Consider the following 17,136-nt stretch of genomic DNA (forward strand, 5'->3'; position numbering starts at 1 on the left):
CCTAAGTGCTTTAATACAGCTTGGGCAGTGTATTGTGCTGGGCTGTGGGAGCCACCAGCAGCATCTGGAAGTTAGGTAGTTTCTGAAGGTTCAGCTGAGGCAGCTTCTTTTTGGTGAGGCTTCTCTTTGTCAGCTGTCAGGGGAGCAGAAAGTACAGACAGGCTCACAGGAGCTGGCACTAGAGGGCTAAGCATGTGGACCTCAGGTTACCTAACCACAGGATCTGAAGTGTTATTTTTTTGCATTTTTATGCTTCTGGGAGGTGTGAACAAGCACTTCCATGGAACCAAGAAAAATCTAATTCCTGTTAACCTTTTCTATAGCTAACCAGTGATTACTGGGTCATCATGTCAGACTATCTGTAGCTGGAATTTTGAAGTTAATTGATATATTAAAAAAGTATTTATTCTTGCATGGGGAAATTCATAGGAAGTTTAGAGCAGCTCCTATCTCAGGTTACAATATTAAAAGCAAATGGGACAGCACTATTCATAGTCTTATTCTGTCATTCCCTTTGCCATACCATTCCTGAGGCATGAGCACCTGAGTCCCTGAAACCTGCAGCTTGGAAATTTGCTCAGTAGTTGAGGCATCCTGTGTGCCATGCAATACTTTTAAAGAAAATAGTGTTATGGGAGCCCCCTAGAGAGGCATGCTGGGAGCAAATAGCATTTGGTTTTCTCAAGTTTAGAGAGGGAAGGCTGAAGTACAGCAGACATGGAGTGTATCTCTGTGCTGCAAAGAAAGGCAGTGATTTTGCAGGTCTGTGGGGCAGCAGGAGCTCGTTGGGAGGCAGAAATGTGAATAAGGTGCCAGGTCAGTGAGTGTGGGGAGGTAGAAGATCTGTGCTGTGGCTCCCACCGACACCAAACAAAGAAACCTTGCCAAATTCAAGGATATAAATGGATATAAGATACACTGGCCTTGGTTATAAATGCAGCAGGTGCCTTATGCTACCCAGGCTGTTGTCACTTGCTGCTGCTTTTTGTCTGAGGACTAGAAACCTTGTTCCACCTTGTTTAAAGCCCAGAGCTACAAAGTGATCAGCAAGAATTGTTTCAGAGAAAGTCATGTTTAATACACATTGCACTGATCAGTTTTGTAAAGATCGAGCGTGCAAATATGATTCTGCTTCTGTACAATCAAATGAATGTCCTTCATTTAAGCCCCCAACACAAGCCTGTTTTTATTAGTGGGAGTCTCTAAACACTTTTTTAAAGACCACATGAAATTTGTATTAAAGTCTTCAGACCTTTCTTTCATTTACTGTGCTAGCTGTGCACAGCTGTATCTTGACCATAATCAGATAAGAGTAAAGATACTGAAACCAGGGGAACTTTGGTGTCATTTTAGACAAAACCAGGTTTATACCAGCTGAAGTTAAGAGGGAGTTCAGTCTTGCATGGCTGGAAGAATGCATAGGTTGAAGTAGAATTTGAAATGTCAGCATTTTAAGGTAGGCAACATTTTGTTCATCGCTTCTAAATATTTTCACCTTCCCCCTTTTTCCTATTCAATGCAGGTCGGCAGCTTGTCTTCTTCAAGATGGCCTCAAATCATATTGTGCCTGATCCTGACAAGATAACATATGTGAAGGTGACAGACTGACACCTAAAGTGGCTCAGTCTGACACGTGAGTGATAAGGGCTGTTTGTGTATAAATATAGGCAGCTGTTAGGTAGAAGGCGGCTGTGGCCGGAGAATAATTGCACTATTACTCATTCTAATCTATAGAGTGCTAAAGGAAACTTTAAAGAAATAACCTGCATGACCAGGATGAATGTGCAATAAAACAAGATTTTGAAAATGTGATTTAAAAACAAAGCAAAACAAACCAAAGCAAAGTACAAGAGATGATACACTGTTAAGAGTATAATTTTGGTTGTAAATCAGCTGGCAGCTCTGGCTTTTCTAAGCAAGGTTAGCATAACATTTCTGACCTATACATGTGTGTCCAGGGATGAAAGCTGATCATTTCTCTGGGAATCCTGTATCCTCCACACTGGTATTTATTTGGGCACGTACAATCATAACAGAGGAACTGAAGCGTATCAGTTTGTCTGCTGAATAGCAAACGTTGCTGAGGACAATCAGCATTTGTGTTCAAGCTATGGGATATGCAATGCCGGCATATTTGTCAAACGGAAGGAATTGCTTATGTTTAGAATTGCAAGACTGCAACTAATTTTCATTTTTGCTTCCAATGTTATCATAAAGTTTCATTTTTAATTTGAAAGAGCCATTTTGTGGATCTAGCAAATCACATAAGCATATGAATAGTCCCACTGAAAGGGCAGGGACTTACCCAAGTGCCGAGTGCTTTGCTGGATAGGCCTGAGCATATGCTTACAATTAAGCCTGTGCTTAAGACTTTTGTTGAATCAGTTTGAATTGTTCAGGAAGCCATATCTTTGACAGACTGGCAAAGCAGTCCAGCTGGTTGAACAGTACTAATTTAATGACTATCTTGCAGTTATTCATACCTTTTATCATCAGGTCCTTGGTTTTCTAAGGCATCGCTTGCTGATTCTTAGAGTGAATGAAGTAAATGACCTTAATGATGTCAAATGAATGCTAGCCTTAATTCTATATAAAATGCATCTTAAAGGCAGGGTGTGACTAGAGAATTTGCTTTCAGTGAAAGCAATGAAGTGAATACTAAAGTGACCAATGTCATACTGTTTTGTAGTTTGTACAGTCAGGAAAAATGTGCTTTTGTTTCTCAAATTGTTTATTTTTGTAAAAAAATAAAAATAAAAGATAAATAAAATTTCTTTTATTCTTGGTTTTTGTGTGTTTGTGTTTCAAATAAATTCCACAATCCAGTGTATTGTATGTGAACTTAAACTTGGGATATTTTTTCCAGAAAGGACTGAGGTTGTTCCAGTGTCTCCCAGGGAAGGATCTGTTGGTGCCTGGAGTACTTGGTGGCTTTGCCTGTGTGGTTGCCTGTTACAAGTTAGCAGACAGTGGTTGAGAAGCCTTTGCTGCTCTGTGCTTTGCCTTATGCTGCTATGAGCCTTTGAGCACTTGGAAGGGGCAAAGGCGAGAGCAGGACTTGATGAAATTGCTCATTGGGCCAAAAGGGAAGCTGGGCAGCAGCCCCTGCCAGGGAGAGCAGGGAAGGAGGGCAGGAGAGCCGGGGAAGTCGGGCAGCAGAGCCGGAGAAGTCGGGCAGCAATGTGGGGTCTGACAGGGAGGGAAGGTCTGACTGTGGCACCACTCACTGTGGTTTCTCTGAGGTCACAGATGCCCTAATGGCTCTGGCAATTGGCTGAAGTGACGTCCTGTAATGGCTGTAACTCACAAATTATCAAACTCCCAGCCCTAATAGCTCAGCTGATTGTGTCACCCTGCACTTAGGAACCCATCAATCATACTGTGGTAATAAACAAACACTATGGATTCTTTTAAAATTGCTGCATAAATCATGCCAACACATACTGCACAGTTCATTGAAGTGATATGGGTTGTTGGCACTGAGGTGCTGGTATGTATTTTGAAAGTCTTTAACCTCCTGTGATTTCCTTCTCATTAAGCCCTGCACAGTTCCAAAAATACTCAGCATTTAAAAACATTCTTTAAATTTAAATCCTTTATTGCATTCCTATGTAAAAAATGCCAACATTTAAAAGAAAAAAAAAGGCATTCAGGGTAATACTTTAAAGCTGTAGTAGGTAACTTCAATAATTTCATTCCATCACTTTCTGCACACTGGAAAAAAATGCCTCTTTAGTCAGGAATTGTTTATCCCCAGAATTAAACAAAGTTGCCATACCAATTTATATCAGCTTTTGCAAACAGAGATCGTGTAAGCAAGAAAGAAACATATCTGTGAGCCAAGAAGCTGGATTTTAAATTTCAGTGGTAATCAACTTTATACAGGCAGGTTTTATAACTCTGAAAGTAAGGCTTTCCAGTGGAAATGCTGATTAAAATCCTAGTAAGAGAGGTGTGATACTACAATAAGAGAATTTAACAGCCGTAGTAAACACTGGCAAAATTCTGAATTTATGTGGAGAAAGTGATTTTTGCAGCAGTGAGTCTGATTCAGCAGTGCCTGACTGGCACATGTGGCATGGAAACCCTTGAGAAGCCACAGAGGAGGAAGAAGAGGAGGAAGCAAGGCACAAAGTGAGTTGGCAGGTCTGGGCCAGTCAGCCTGGGACCTGCTTCATGTTTTCTGCAGAAAAGGCATTTCTGTTTTTTCCCCCAACTTTTTGACTGCTTTTTACATTTCCTGGCTTCCTCAAGCCACAAGGTAGAAATATGAAAGAAGACACCCACAGGGCTTTAAAGGACTGCTGTCTGTGTGTGCACATGCACGTGTGTGTATGTGTATACGTATTTATGTACGTGTCATGCTGAACAGGGAGAGCTTATTTCCTCCATGAAAAACCAATTGCCTGTGCACAAAATGAAGTGCTAAACAGGATGTTGAGTTCATCTGGAGAAGTGAGAGCTGTGAGGCTATGGGTGCTGCAGCTCTGCAAGGGGCTGCACTGAGTGTTTGGCCCAGTCCAGCACCACGTTGTCCTGGCTGGTCTGAGGCTCAGAGCACTTTCAAGACACTTTCAAGAGCTGCCCAGTGTCTCCTGATGGTTTGATGAGGAGGTGATTCTAGCCCCACCACTGGGAACAGGCTCCAGGCAATAAAACAAGCACTGACCAGCATCACCTTCAGCCTGGTGTCCTTAGGGTTGCAGGGGAGACATGTCAAGAGCTTTCATCTTCACTTAGACCAAAATAAAAATGTATTCTATTTTTCTCTGTATTGTCCGAGCCTACTGCTTTATCTCAGCTCATTTTTCAGATCTTTCTCCCCAACTTCAGTGTGTCTTTTTAAGTGGAAAGCTGAGGTCTCCTGTAATCAGCTTCAAACAGGTGGTCACAACTCACATCACATCTGGGAGAAATCTATGGTGGAATTAGTAATACTGCCATGAGCATTCATTGCCATGAGACAAAGCCTGAAAACAAGTGGGCCTGTTTCCAGTTGAGAGGTTCAGGTAAGTTTGTATAAGGAGCGAAGGGGGTTGGATGTGCAGTGAGATGCTGGTGAAGAATGTCAGAGAGGTACTTTCAACACGAGATAAAGGAGTTCAGTGTGGTACTATTATTTGTGATTTGCCCTGCCTCTCACTGTTTCACTGAGGCATTTTGCTTAGTCCCTCTGCCAGCCATTATCAAGTTTCCCAAAGGTTCGTGAGATTTGTGGGAATGGTGGAGTGGGGTGCAGGGAGGACAGCAACCTGGCATGAAGGCAGCTCTTCCTTTTGCAGGTACTGTCTGTGGTGTGGCAACCACAGGAGACACTCATCTGGGGCAGGACCTGACCATGGTAAGTGCACAGTGAAGACCTTGTCCCTGCCTCTGAAATTCACCTTATCAACTTGTACCAAGAGGATTTGTAATTCAAAGCATATGGAAGATGGCAGTGAATATCCAGAGATCATATTATGTTACCTGTCAGGAAATAATAATGTGAACAGTGATGATGGGAACACTGATGTTCAGATTTAGTAGGGAGAGCTTATATTGTATTCTTTAGCATGAAATTCTGTGAAGGCTTAACTACAAACAACTATTGGTGGAGGAGGAAGAAAAAAATGGAGTGGCAAGACTGTTCACAAGTTTTTTAGAGGAAAACTTATCCCTAACCTTTTGGTCCAAATGTGAAATGGCATTGAAGAAGTCAAACAGATTTAGGTTGAAAAGACTCATCTAAAGTTTTCATCAATCGACTGCAGAAACATAAAATGGGACTCAAAGAAGAAGAGGAACATTGGTGGAAAGAATGCAGTATATAAAGACTTCACAGTCATACTCTGCTTAATGTTTTTTGAGATGTGATCATTGAATCTTTTTTTTTTTGGTCATGAAAATATATTTTTTTCCTCTTTTTGTGGTTTAAGCAGGAGTGAAACATTTTGGGCTGGCCTCCTCTAGAGCTCCCAGGGCATGCAGGGTCCCTGTCCTTCCTTCAGTTCAGACATGGGCCTTGGCATTTGAACTCTGACAAGTAGGTTTCTTACAAGTAAGTACAAGTGATGTTTTTTCTAATTGGAATGGATGCTTTTAAGAGGTGCATTTAAAAACATGTGAAGGAAACAAGATGTTGTGTTCCTTCCCTTTGTGCTGTACAGTCAACAATTGCCTTAGTGTAAAAGGTGCCCCACTTCTCTCCAAACTGATGGGGAATATAATTCAGTAGGAGCCACCCTCATTATAAAACTCTCTTTGATGTCAAGCCAGAGGGCAAACAACACATTTATTGGAAATTGTATCTTTTAAACAAAAAATCCCTGCTAACCACAGTTTTTCAGCAAATGACTGGGAGGCTGAGAAAGAAGACTAAACTATCCAGTGGCTACTTGAAATGATAAAGTCAGAATCTGATCTTACTTAGTTTGATTTTACCAGTGTAGATCAGTTGATCTTTGATTTATGTTCACATAAAACAGTATCAGACTGTTAGATTTTCAACAAAGAAAGAACTCAGTAAAACCTACCTTTTGGACCTAAATATTTGAGCCATATAAGTGAGGAAAAATACACTGATTTTCCCATATGTACATGACCATGTGAGCATGTGTAGGTTCCTGTGAAATTTAAACAATGACAACATGAAAACTTATCTTTCTTTTAGATGGAAGCTTTAACACGATACAGAAAATTAAAGACATTGTTTAATAAATAATGCCAGGAAGGCAACATGAATTATACATATTTACACTCAGTGTTTAATAGGTATAATGCCAGTCCTATTTATCATCCTTCTGCCAACTTCAAGTATGCCCTAAGAACAAGTTCCAGTTTCAATACTACAAGTACCTGGCATGTATGAAGATAATGGTACAAATTGGTATTTATGAATTACAGCTTTCCATAAATAGAGTAGAAGGAATGCAGAGCAGCCAGTCAGACAAATAGATGACCAGGGGCACAGTGGCACTTTCAGAAGTGGGTGTATTTAATGTTTTATACAAGACCTTGGGTTTGTGAAGTTCATGACCTATGAAAAGCCCCATATGACTTACTGGCAGGTACTGCCTCATTCTTGGGCACAAGCTGTTGATCATCATGTATGATACTATTTCGACATATTTTACCATCCTGTCCTTTAACCCCCGTGAGATACAAACCTAAAGCCTGTTTAAAGAATGGAAGTGCTTCAATTAAATGTCAGGTTTTTATTTGTACATGGCTCTGATTTGTGATTCATTATAGAACTTTGGTCAATGGCAGCTCTTAAGCACAAAGAGTATTACAGAGGCAAAAAATAATGCACATTCATGCAGTGAATTTGTGAAGAGACTCTGCACTGTCTACCTGGAGAATTGAAAAGTTTAATGACTTGGATTGAGGGTCAAAGTGGCAGATGTGAAAAGAAATCACCATTTTGGTGCCTTACATTGCAACACATGTTCCATGGCCTATAACTATTATGATATACAGTCCATTTCTTAGAGACTGAGCTCCTGGAATTGTGTATTCATAGGTGAACAAACTCCTCTTTGCCTCTTTTTACCAGCTACTAAAGTGTAGGAGTAAAATAGAGCTCTGTGAGTATAATAATACTCTTGCAATTCAGAAACCAGGGCAGCTGTGGTGCAGTGGATTCTGCATGGCTTCTGTGCAGTAACAATCAATGGGCAAGAATTGGTGGCTAAAGTTAGCACTAATTCCGAAGTGGATGTTGAAGCTAACCAAAAAAAATCACTGGATGGCAAACATGTCTCATTCTAAAAGTAATAGGAAAGAGACATGAGAACTATATAGTAAAAAAAGGTGTAAGAAAAACAGAAATACTATTTTTATAATAATTGTATAGTTTGCTGTAGGGGAAAAACAAATATGCAGTCCAAAAATTCCACCCTACATCTCAGGGGGAGATTAGCTCTTACCTCTCCAAAGTCACCAGCCCATGTAATACAAGTTCACAGTTTCTTCAGTACCCTTTGCAATTTATTTCTCTCCAGGTTTCAGTCATCCCATTCTTGCTCAGAGGTGGTGGGCTCCTTGTGTGTGACAGAAGAAAACTGCAGCAATGCTGTCACTGCTCAGCCAGCCTTGGTTCTTGCCTCATGTTCCAATTCCCTCACCACAGAGAGATTGCCTGGGTCAAATTCAGTGTGTAAACTTAGTGTTCCTGATAAAAATTACTACAGACTGTTTTCTTATGATGAGATAAAACACCCTCCAATGCCATCTAGTGATGCTGATAGAATCTTATTTAGAACCACAAACCTTGTGCATTCCAAGTAAATGTTACATGTGTCTATACTATGAAGTATAATCATGCTTTCAGAGCAAACCTAGAACAGGTTTTTCTTCAATTAATTTCAGCAGTTTCTACTAATTTACTTAGGTAATTTCCTATGCAGTTGTATATGGCCTTTTTTTTTTCCCCTCTAAGTTGCTTGGTGATGTAAGAGGCAGCTGAATCTGCTCCAGCTGTCACCTGGGACCTTGGTGCCATATGCTATGTTGATTGCCCTTTATTCAAACTCTATCACAGGGCAATGTGAAGCTGCCCGTTCAGTACCTTCCAAGGGGCACAAAGCTTGCTTTAAAGCAGAGCTCCAAATGCAGAATCCTACAGAAAAATGCTAATAATTAAAAAAATGCACATTGTTTATTGTAGCAAACCATATATGAATGGCATCAAATTTCTGTTGCCATGTCCTTTCCAAGTTGAGGCTGATAAGATTTCATGCCGCTACAGAAAATCTGGGGAGGGGAACACAGAGGGGATGGAGAAGGGAATGGCAAATTTGCTGTGTTTAATGTATTGGACACCATCTGTATTTTATTCAAATAGGGTTATATATTTTGTGAAAATAAAAACCAGCCTCATGAGTCAGTGTGTGCAAGGCAGTCACTTGAATATATATAATGGGAAACATGTTTTAGGCTGGAAGTTGCAAAGGGAAATCAAATGTTTGAAGTGTCAAAGTTGGAAAAATATAAAATACGCCTGACACCGTAGCTATTGAAGCCAAAATGAATAAATCATCATCTCAGGAAAGAAAACCCCACCAAGTTCTTGGCTATAACCTTCATTTTCCTACACTCAAATAAAATTACATACAACCTGATAATTTAACCAGACTTGTCAATAAGAACTGATGGCTTCAGCAGACACTATCACTTCATGCTTCAGTGTAGACTTCAGAAGCATCCAGTAATTTATCCAAGAAATAAATTTAATGTCAAACTTGTCTCTTCAAATTGATAGATAGAAGAACCTTACACAGTGGAGCTGATGTGAAATATACCATATTGCAGAACACTAGAGTAAAATTAAATTAGTGCCAGCTCAGTAGTTTATTCCCCACGTACAGCTTTTCCTGAGCAGTTATAGAAGAAGCATTTTAGTATCTTTCTCAGTAGTGCAAGCATGAATTCCAAGAAGGAATTCGAGAGAAACTTTGAGGTTATAATATTAGGAGCCTGGGTTTACACTCCAACTTCTTTTGCAGTCTCAGTATTGATTCAGGTCAAGTTTTAAGCAATTTTCTCTTCAGAATAGTCTGTGTGTCAGAAATGTGATTTGCAAACATAGTAAGACCTGTCTGGGGAGAATTACTGGGACATGGTGTTTTCTGGCTTTGTGTGCATCAAGGTTTTATTTATAACAAACAAAGCAGCCTGATGGAGAGATGAGAGATACTTTAGCTGCAATTTGATATGCTATTATCTGGGCAAATTGAGGCAATTAATTTACTGTTTTAGATGCATTCGTACCTGTTTATTTATTTGTCAGAAGGAATAGTCCCTGAAAGTTGCTGATCAAACTAATGATTCATTTTTATTTGCTGAAAATATCCTAGCTGGCCTTTTACTTGCAAAAAATATGCAAGTTAGCCTAAAGTTTCTGCTGTGTAAAGCTTGAACTGAATGCACCAGCAGAGGAGTGATCAGCACTGGATATGGCATCCCAAATCTCCCTTTCCCTCTGGCCCTACTACGTGTTGTAAAAGGCTTTTCTTGCTTGTTTAAGTTTTGTACAGGTCTTAGAGGACCATGATCTGGAGATCTGTCATAGGGCTTCACCCACTCTGTTCTTTCTAATTTCTGTCCCTTTCCCAGCTGTGACCCACAGTGAGCAGCGCAGATTCTCAGCCATGGCTTCACCCTGTGAGAAGAGCCCAGCTTTGCCCCATGGATTACGTGTAGGTGTGCATTGGACTTGTCCTGAATGGTGCCAGGGAGGCAAGCTGGGCAGATAACACAAACTCCAGCTCCTTACCCTGCACTAAGCAGCACCTGGATTTTGAAAGGTCACGTGAAGTTTGAGCTGCAAAGCTGCGGTGACACTGACAGTCTGTCATGCAGGCAACTTTCATCTGCTCCAAACTGGCCTTGCTGGGGCTGGCTAATCAGCCAGTGCCCCTGGCTGCAGTGTCTGACAGTGTCCAGCAATTGACCTCGAGGGGAAGAGTAAGTACAGAGCTGACCTTTCCTCTCACAGTCTCCTCCTCTCTGTCAAGCAGCCGATCAGGATTTCCACGAGCTTAAATTATTAAACCATCTCCAGACCTTGTCTGTAAGAGTGTTATATCACTTCTCTTGGCAGCTGTGGCAGGACCAGTATCTCCCACTTTGAAAATAAGCTCTTCAGCTTAGTTGCAGAACACCAATTTTCTGCTGCTGTGTATGCACCAAGACATAGTGTTTTTCTGTTGGCATGATATCTTAATTAAATCTACAAATGGAGCACATCTTTGGTGTTTTCAGCAATTTTTTTCCTCTGTGAATTGCTTTCAGAATTTTTTTGTCTGTCAGCCAGAAATGCTGTCCAAAGGAAGTTGGAAACCATGCTCAGCTTAGAATCTTGAAACTAGCAGGTACAGTCCACAGAAAGCCATTCAAAACATTTGTTTAGCAAAACCTCATTCTCCCCACAAAGAAGTTAGGGTTTTTCACCATAGTGGCAGATTAATTTCAATGTCTAGCAGTGGATATTTCTACAGGCAGATTGGAATCTCTCATTGTTCTCCCCAACAGTTATTTCAGAAAGTTTCTGAAAGCACGTCTGCTAATGGAACTAAAAAAGGGTGCAATACTACAATCTTTTTGGCATATGTTACTAAGCAGCAAGTTTCTGATTTTTCTGGGCATAGTTTGTAAAAACAGCTGAGGCAGATTCAGTGTGATCTGACACTGTAGTACAGGATCTCCAATCTCAGTTTTTGAGTTTTTGTCCACAATTATGAATGGATAGGCTTATAGGTTGTGGTATTTCAGGAGTTATGGTGAGGTAACTGAATTCTGAATTTGGACTATAAATTTCAGATGACTGTGTGGAAATGAGATGTCTACTGTGTATATGTTTTTTACAGTAATGCTGTTAAATTCCCTGTTTGGAAGGCTGAGTTTAAAAGCATGTCCAAAACTTTCTCTTTTGAGGTCACTTGCTATTTAAATGGACTTACACATTTATATACATGAAATTGTTTTCCAGTCTCTAGTTGCACTTAATGAGATGAACTTGAGAAGCTCAGCAATCAAAGGTATTAGTTACCCTGCTTCATACGCCGAATACCTTTGCTGTAAATGAGCATAAGAGATCTGATCCTCTTTTCAATCTGGGTGAAGATTTTCTAAACAATTCTTTATCTCTAAATGTCTACGTTTCACAGATATAGTTATCCAGCTTTCTGGTAAATGTAGAAGACTACTAAGAGCTAAATACAAAGGAACTGGACGAGATACCCTTACCCTTGAAAGCAATCCTTGAGAACAACCTGCATCCTATCTCCAAACCAGAAAAATACTTGTGAAAAACTGCAGGGGTGCAGAAAAGAGATGATGAGGAGAGAGCAAAGCCTGCCTACTTTCCCTTAACTGTTGTGTTCCCTGGTGGAACCCTACTCAAAAATCTTACCTCTGTCATGTGAGGTGCATAAGAGGCAAAGGAGGCTTAAGACATTTACATTCCAGCTCCTTTAACTTGCCTTTCTTCCTCCTTTTGGTTTCTTTCTCTCTATCAAATTAACACTATCATTTTTATACAGCACTTGTATGTGAATTGATGACTTAAATTGGAGTTGCATGTGAATTGATGACTTAAATTGGTTTTGTCACAGAAAGGTCAAATTCCTCCTGCAGCCCACCCTTTCTGAGCAGGACTGCAAAATGTGGGCTCCTCATGCAGCCTTTGCTCTCAGGCAAGTCCCAGCCCAATACAAACAAAGCTTTTGACTTCAGCGTGCCTGCTCTTGTGAATAAGGCCTGTAAGATACAGCCTGTACATTCCAAATTGCCTCTTTTTTTGTGCCATTCACACCAGGGATTAATATCTATGGGAGGCTTTTGTGAAGCTTTCACCCTCTTGCCCTTCCATAGCCCAGCAGTAGCTATGATTTCAAGGATGCAGATAGATTTTTTTTCTCCGTACTCCCCTTTGTAAAACAGCTCTTTAGTTGAGCTTGGGGAAACTGAAAATTTGCTTCCAGCCTGTAATTTAAAGTCCTGAATTGCCTTTATTTGAATTCTGATGGAAGGTTGGAGAGCCAGTGCTTTTCAGTTCCCACTCTCTGTTGATACTTCTCTGCCCTCTGTCAAAATTTCAAAATTAGAGAATGGCAGTGGCTGCAGAATACAAGCTGTCCATTAGCTCACCTAAGAAATGATGCATTGAATATTCATTGTTCCCTCTTGCAAAATGTCATTTTTCCATGAGTACAGCTTAAAGCAGTTCAGAGAATACATTTGCATAAACCATTTGTCAGAAACAGAAGACTCTTTGTGAAGAACTATTAAGAAACCACATAATCTACTTTTCTGTTCTTATGTAAGTTCCAGGGAGAAGACAGAGCTCCTTTGTAAACAGAATCTAAATACAAGTGCTGGGTATGTTTTTTCTGCAATCAAAATTCCATAAATAATAAAATTGGAGTTCAAAACCAGAAGGACCTGAAATTGTTAAATGTAATGTTAATGATTTCCTGGCAGTATATGAGATTCAGAAAGTTTAACACTATTAAAACCCACGCTATTTTGACTGAGCCGAACTCCCCCTCTGCAGTTCTGCTAAATAAAGCTGTAATTAATCTGCAATACAAATTTGGATATCTCCAGTTCGTGGGGAAAAGCATTTTTATAATACATCAGGGGAAGCTGATTCTGTAAATTCAGTTGTGGGTTTTAATAGCCTTCATAATTCATTGCTGTCTCAATGATTTTCTGCATTTATTGCCTGTCTGAGCCCTTTTGTCGAGATAGGTGGCCTTGAAGGTTGCTTTTTTAATTGGTACCACCTTTCTTCTTTAATGTTTCATTGCTCCACCCCAGTAGCTGATCTTGTGCACACTTAAAGAGGCCCTCCAGCACCTCCACGATCACACGGATTGGGGTAAGTAAGCCAGATAAGTAAAGGCAAACAAAGCCCAAGTGTGGCACACTGAGCAGCCAAAGAGATTACTGCTCATGCGATTAACATCTTTTCATGCCCCTTCTCCCACCGCAAGATGGTCTTGTTTCCTTTTCACTGGACAACACAGTTCAAGTATTTACTTGTTGCATTTCCCCGCAGTGAATTACTCAGGCGTTCCTACCACTCCCTGGGAGCCCCTCCCGTGCCTGGCTGTGCTGCAGAGGGAGGCACAGGGGCAGTGCTGCTCAGCGGGGAGGCACTGCCAGAAAAGCTCTGCATGTGCTCTGCTAGGCAGCCTGGCAGAGAGCACGTTTGTGTAATGGCCTTCTGTTTTTATTAATGGATAACTCCTTGCCTGAAATGAAATGTGAAACCTCCGCAGATAACGGGTGCCTTCGGCGCATGGTGACAGTCATCTGGACTAGCAGAAAGCAGCCAGTTACCTGCAATTATTATCAGCAGAAGTCATATGGACTAATTATATGTCACCTTTAGTCCCAGAGTCCAGGTCTGCTGCCAGCATTCATTTACACTGGCCAGCCGTGCAGGTGCTGAGTGCCTCCTGATACCAGGCAAAGTCACGGTGCCCTGGTGTTTCCTGGGGCACTGCTGGGCCTGGCTGCAAGCCCCACAACACTGTTTTCTCTGTGCCTGGTTTTCCAGCTGATTACATTCCAGAAGACAAAGAGAAAATAAATAAGTTGATAAAGTTAAAGTGAAGAAGAAAAGAAATAGAAAAATATTGGAAGTAGTACCCAACACAGGAGGTCTGGTTTAAATCCCCCACATTTAAATGGTTGTGTGATATTTTATAATTGTATAACAGTTCTAGATCCAGCACAGCAGCCATACAGCAAATGTTCTGTGTGACTGCACTGCACTGCAGACTAAGCCCAAGCTTAAGTAGGTAGAAACATTCCTCACTATTCACCCCTTACAGTATATCCTGGATTTGGGCCTCAAATCCCTACTACATCAACTTCTTAGTTAATTGCACCAAATAATACACATTCAGCAAGAGAAACTGAGATCCCTTTTCCTTGGGAACTAAGGATAATGTTTCCTAATGAATTCTGCTAGTGTCCTCCCTGGATTTGAAATTGATTTCTTTGGCTCACAGCTGTTTGGTGTTTGCTTTCCATAATGTTTGTATGATCAGACTTGACCATCTGAAATATCTGCAGAAAGTGGATTACTAGAAAACTTGAGGAAACACATTGTGACTTACACTTTAAATGATACCTTCTGGATGTATTGGTTCACAGATTCAGTGCTGAAGCAGAGCCAAATCAACCCTAGGCCTTTTCACCAATCTCTACACAGCACAACCCAAATGCACTTGTCAGTGACTCCAGTAAAAATTAAAAGTGCATCTGAAAGAGTGGAATGAGTTATGATTGAAATGCATACATTGAGAAAAGAGGGAAATTTCATCCAAGTCTTATGGGCTTGCTGCAATCCTGACTGAGGCTGCAGGTAATTTTTCCTATGGGACTTTGCAGTCCAAGATGTAGTGTGCTTCCCATGCCTTCTTCTGTCTCTGTCCCCCACTTCCTGTGCTCCCTCAGGTTGCTACTGCCCCTGGTGGGATGTGCCAGCATGAGGTGAGAAGAGAATTAAAACTGTCCACCAACCTTCTTTACCAAGCCAACCAAGGAACAAACCAATGCAAATCAAAATAGCATTTGGTGGAAAAAGGAATTCTTTAGTTGTAACTTATATTGTTTAACACCTTTGTTGGGAACATGGAGAGTGGGGTTGAGTGTACCCTCAGCAAGTTTCCCAACACCAGCAAGCTGTGTGGTGTGGTCAGCAGGCCGGAGGAAAGGGATGCCATCGAGAAGGACCTGGACAGGCTTGAGAGGTGGGCCCATGAGAACTCTATGAAGTTCAGCAAGGCCCAGTGCAAGGTCCTGCCCCTGGGTGGGCAGCAATCCCAAGCACAGACAGAGGCTGGGCAGAGAGTGGATTAAGAACAAGCCCTGAGGAGAAGGTTGTAGATTGTGTGGGTTGATAAGAAGCTCAACAGGACCCAGCAATGTGCAGTTGCAGCTCAGAAAGTCAGCTGTGTTTGGGGCTGCACCAAATGCAGCATGGGCAGCAGCCAGAGGGAGGGAGGGAGGGGATTCACCTCATGAGGGTTTTCAACAGCAGATGAGTCTTAAACTCGCATTTTCTCTTATCAGCATACCTCTCTTTTGAGCTCTGATACATAACAGCTCATCCACTACTAGTCAACAAAGCTGGTTTGATAATCGATGGTGCAGGTAGAAAACGAAACAATTAACTCTGAGGCTAATAATAGAATTATATCCCACATGCTTATTCTATCTATAAATCTGAGAGCTTTAAAACAGCTGTGGGCTTTAAGCAGATCATTTACTTTTGATTAGAAACAACGTTTAGCTTAACATCCATGGATTCAACAGATAGCATCCTTGCCAGAATGCAAAATTGTGCCAGATAATAATCTTTTCTTGTACAGTGTTAGTGCTCATGGCTGGGGTGGATCAGGTGGCTTCAAACTCCATTGCTCTGTGGTGGGTGTGAGCTTTATGTTTGAAAAGTTTGTGAAATAAACTGGCTGGACATCAGAGTACTCACTTTCATCAATAGCAATGTTTTGTTCTGTTTTTAAATGTTCCTTAACTGTGGTTTTCTGGCTGCCTCTGCAAAGTCCCAGCAAGAATACAATTTTCCTGCTAGATTGTTGAACTGATAGTTATCACATGGGATTTTCACGCTGTAATTTTTGAAGAGTTTATTGCAGCCAGACAATAGCTGTCACATATATTTAGCAAAAGTCAATACCTAAACTCTTCTGAAAATCTCAGGCTTTCCAACGAAGTTGAAATTTGGGTTTCTGAACCATCCAACTGAAATTATTTTACTGAGTAACTGTGCATGACAATGTATAGAGGGCAAATCTATGTACATTTTGTGTACTATTGGTCTTCTGGCTGCAGAAGCATGGCTTTGGTGCAAAGAATTTGGGCAGCCAGCTGGAAAAATGTTTGTTCTTTAGAGACATAGAATGAAACAGTATGAAAATAATACTTATATTGAAAGTGTGTCCCTCTTTGACCCTTTTCAGGGATTTTCTTCTAATTTTTACATTCTTTATATTCCATATTTATATGATTTAAAATTGTACTTGCATATTCCTCCTCTCATAAATATGTTAATTGGACATAAAATTGTATTGTGCTACCAAAGAACAAACACTCCAAATGAATAGTCTGTTTTGTGTCTTGCTGCAGAGAGGGGATCAATATGGCCCCCAAATGCAAGAGGTTCTGGCAAATAGGATTACAAAATCAAACTGTGTCTGTTGAAATTTTTTTACAGAACAAAGGCCTGCCCAGAACCACAGGTTTTTGCAAGCTCTTGCACCCATTCTCTCCTTCTAGTCTGACTTGTATCCAAAATAAGGTGCCAGCAGTCAGCAAGTTCTGTGTATCTTGCAGAAGCACTAACTTGTTGGCTGAGTGATGACTCCAGACTCAGCATTCCCTCAGCTCTCACTTGTGACAGGGATTGCCAAAGCTAGTGGGGAACCAGATAAGGGTGGCGGAACAAGCACCAAGTACTCCTTTGGATTCCTTTTGAATACTTGAACAGTGACACATCATATGGCCTTGTGTTCCTTAGATAGCCTAAGGCTGTGCCTCTGCTGGGGGAGAATGCAGAGTCATTATTTCTCACTCTGCTTTCAAGCATGAAATTATAAACTCCCACGTTGTGCCAGCAGT

The 17,136-nt window shown here is 41.0% G+C and overlaps 1 protein-coding gene across 2 annotated transcripts in view; it reads left to right on the top strand.

Annotated features, from left to right (window-relative positions):
• The window catches only part of PKDCC (protein kinase domain containing, cytoplasmic), a 38,377-nt gene extending 35,589 nt beyond the window's left edge, over positions 1 to 2,788 (top strand). For both annotated transcript variants that reach the window (XM_031060183.1, XM_031060189.1), the window contains one exon: positions 1,523 to 2,788. In XM_031060183.1, the coding sequence (XP_030916043.1) occupies positions 1,523 to 1,608 (86 nt within the window). In that variant the 3' untranslated portion in view covers positions 1,609 to 2,788. The remainder of the gene's footprint in view (positions 1 to 1,522) is intronic.
• Positions 2,789 to 17,136: the final 14,348 nt, after the last annotated feature.

The sequence above is a fragment of the Geospiza fortis genome, unplaced genomic scaffold (genome assembly GCF_000277835.1).
Source record: "Geospiza fortis unplaced genomic scaffold, GeoFor_1.0 scaffold41, whole genome shotgun sequence".
NCBI classification, from domain to species: Eukaryota; Metazoa; Chordata; class Aves; order Passeriformes; family Thraupidae; genus Geospiza; species Geospiza fortis.